The 2,459-nt window shown below is 35.0% G+C and overlaps 1 protein-coding gene across 1 annotated transcript; it reads right to left on the bottom strand.

Moving 5' to 3' along the window:
• Positions 1–862: 862 nt before the first annotated feature.
• LOC111809193 (14 kDa proline-rich protein DC2.15) lies at positions 863–1,407 on the bottom strand. The gene has a single exon (XM_023695578.2). The coding sequence runs from the start codon at positions 1,371–1,373 to the stop codon at positions 999–1,001; it is 375 nt and encodes a 124-aa protein (XP_023551346.2). The 5' UTR covers positions 1,374–1,407; the 3' UTR covers positions 863–998.
• Positions 1,408–2,459: the final 1,052 nt, after the last annotated feature.

Raw genomic sequence — 2,459 nt, 5'->3', positions numbered from 1 at the left:
TATGACACAGACTACATCATATGAAATGCATGAAATCTTGGAAGTAGGTATTCAGACGATGTCGTAGGGAGCGCATGAAGCTTTAGATGCAGGTATTAGGCTTTGTTGCGGTGAACGCAAAAAATGTAGGACATAGGTTAGAATTGAGTTGTTCAATGACCATAGGATCTCATAATTTCTAGGGAGAGTTTCTACGAGACAATAACCTTCGAACCGAAGGTTCTTGGTATAAAAAAGAAAAAAAAAAAGTACCAAGAGAGTTATCCCTCAAGGAAAATGCTAGAAAACCACAGCACTTATGGTTGATACGAGTTATGGTAGGATGTTAGGAAATTATTAATCTTTGAACAAGTAAAACTCATGCGGCAAGTGCTTGTTGAATTATGACGACCTAGAGACGATAGAGATGTTACAATATCTGGATATAGTAATGGACTTCATCATAGGTAAACTTCGAAAGGATATATGGTGATATGGACAATCATAGTTAAACTTATCAAGTCCAAATACTAGTTTTCAGAAAATCATATCTAAATTATGGACAATTGAACACAACCTTATTAAAAGATATTGTGAGATTGCATGGAGCGTCTGTGTCGATAGAATCGGATAAGAACCTATGCTTCACATCTAATTTCTAGTGCAATCTCTAAAAAAAACATGGGTCACGTACTTGAATTTTAACACTGCTCTCCACTAACAAACAAATTCAATGTGTATGTAAAATTTGAGATATTTATACATTTCAATTTCCTCATTGGAAGAAGTTAAACAAAATTTTGATGGAAGAATTACGGAAAGAAGATGGAAATAATAAATTCATTCATTTTAATATATTAAAACATCAGTCACTAAGCAAATGACCATTAGGTGAACTTATTGACCTTCAAACACAAAAGGAAAAAACAAGAAGCAAAACAAAGAAGCGAGCTACAATTGTAATTATTTCAAAACATTAACCAATATTGAATAATAATTGAAGCAACAAAGATGGTAAATTAGCACTGGAATCCATTGGGAACTTTCTTGCCGCAGGCATTGAGAAGCAAGCTGAGGGAGATGGGGATGTTGAGGTCCTTTCCTAACACATTGGCTTTAAGGGCAGTGCAAAGACACACCGCAGCTTCAAGATCAACTAGGCCATTGATCAGACTGCAGCAGGGAGTCACCGGTGGCTTGCCGATGGTTGCATCGACCAGACCGCCGAGCAATTTGGCACAAACTCCTAGCTTAAGAGTGTCTTTAGGGCATTTTCCATTCTCAGGGGAAGGTGTGGGGTTAGGGTAGCAGTTACTGCAGGCCGAGACGAGGGAGAAGAAGAAAAGATTGAGAGCGAGGAGGAAGGCGAGAGAGGCAGTAGCTTTGGAAGCCATTGTTTTGAACTGAATGGAAACCAAAAGTAAGGTAATTGTGAGGTGAGAGATTGGTGTGGGAAAATTGGAGATGGGTTAGGGTTTTTATAGGGCTTATGGAAGCTGAATGATAAATAAAAAAATATAATGATAACTCCATCATTCATGTGTGGTATGCATTTTAGCTGGCAGGCTTAATTTTGGACACTTCCTCATATGGGTACCCATAAATTTCCTCTTCTTCTTCCCTTAATCTTTGGGAGCATAACTAACTTGAAATGTTGACTTCATCCAGATTTCCCGCGATATGGAACCAAATGAAAACGCGTTCTTGCTTCTAAGATTCTTAAGTTCACGGGTATCACCATTGATTTGGTTAGAGATGTTTGAGACTATCTTCATCCTCTCGCTTCCTATTTTAATTTTTACATCTTTATTTATTTATAGAAACGGAATCGATTAGTTCATAAATAAAATGTAAGGAGGGAATTGAGAAGGTGGATATACTCTTCATTTTCTGTCCCTTTTAGCTAACAGAAAAAAATTTCTCTTCAGTCTGTCTTACATTTTTGTTTGAAAAGCGATTCTTTCACTCATTTACGACAGTTCTTGGAAGAACCCAACTTCATATATTAAATAGATATCTCTAAATTTTCTATTTAATCATATGAAGAGGTGATAATATAGTTCAAATTTCTTGTATGACATTTTTTTTCTCAGTTCAATAGTACCAATGGTAACATAGATGTGGAAAGTGTACAAATAATATACTTTTAATATAGTTCAAGTTTTATAAAGAAAATAGAGATGCTTCACATGTCATACTATTATATATATAATATTTTCTGTTGTTATTGTATAATACTTCATATGCAAAACACTCCCATATATATATTTGTTTTCAATTACAAACATAAATTAATTCTTTGCCACCTAGCTCTCACACCCCATTGGAGATTCCAAATGATAAGATGAAATGGAATCACTTTTGATTCTTTAAACAAACAGCTGAGAAACGCTTAAAATGTTTAAAAGTTACTGTACATACTAATAAGATGCATTTTCTTTTTCAATGACTCAATTACGAGAACTACAAAATTAAGCATG

This window comes from Cucurbita pepo, chromosome 13 (assembly GCF_057944985.1).
Source record: "Cucurbita pepo subsp. pepo isolate OVF chromosome 13, ASM5794498v1, whole genome shotgun sequence".
Lineage (NCBI taxonomy): Eukaryota > Viridiplantae > Streptophyta > Magnoliopsida > Cucurbitales > Cucurbitaceae > Cucurbita > Cucurbita pepo.
Note: the sequence above shows the minus strand (reverse complement) of the source record. Positions and strands in the feature narration are given on the sequence as shown.

Bases quoted from the DNA above. Each gene is read 5' to 3' on its own strand.
- LOC111809193 (XM_023695578.2), bottom strand. From the start codon at position 1,373: ATGGCTTCCAAAGCTACTGCCTCTCTCGCCTTCCTCCTCGCTCTCAAT.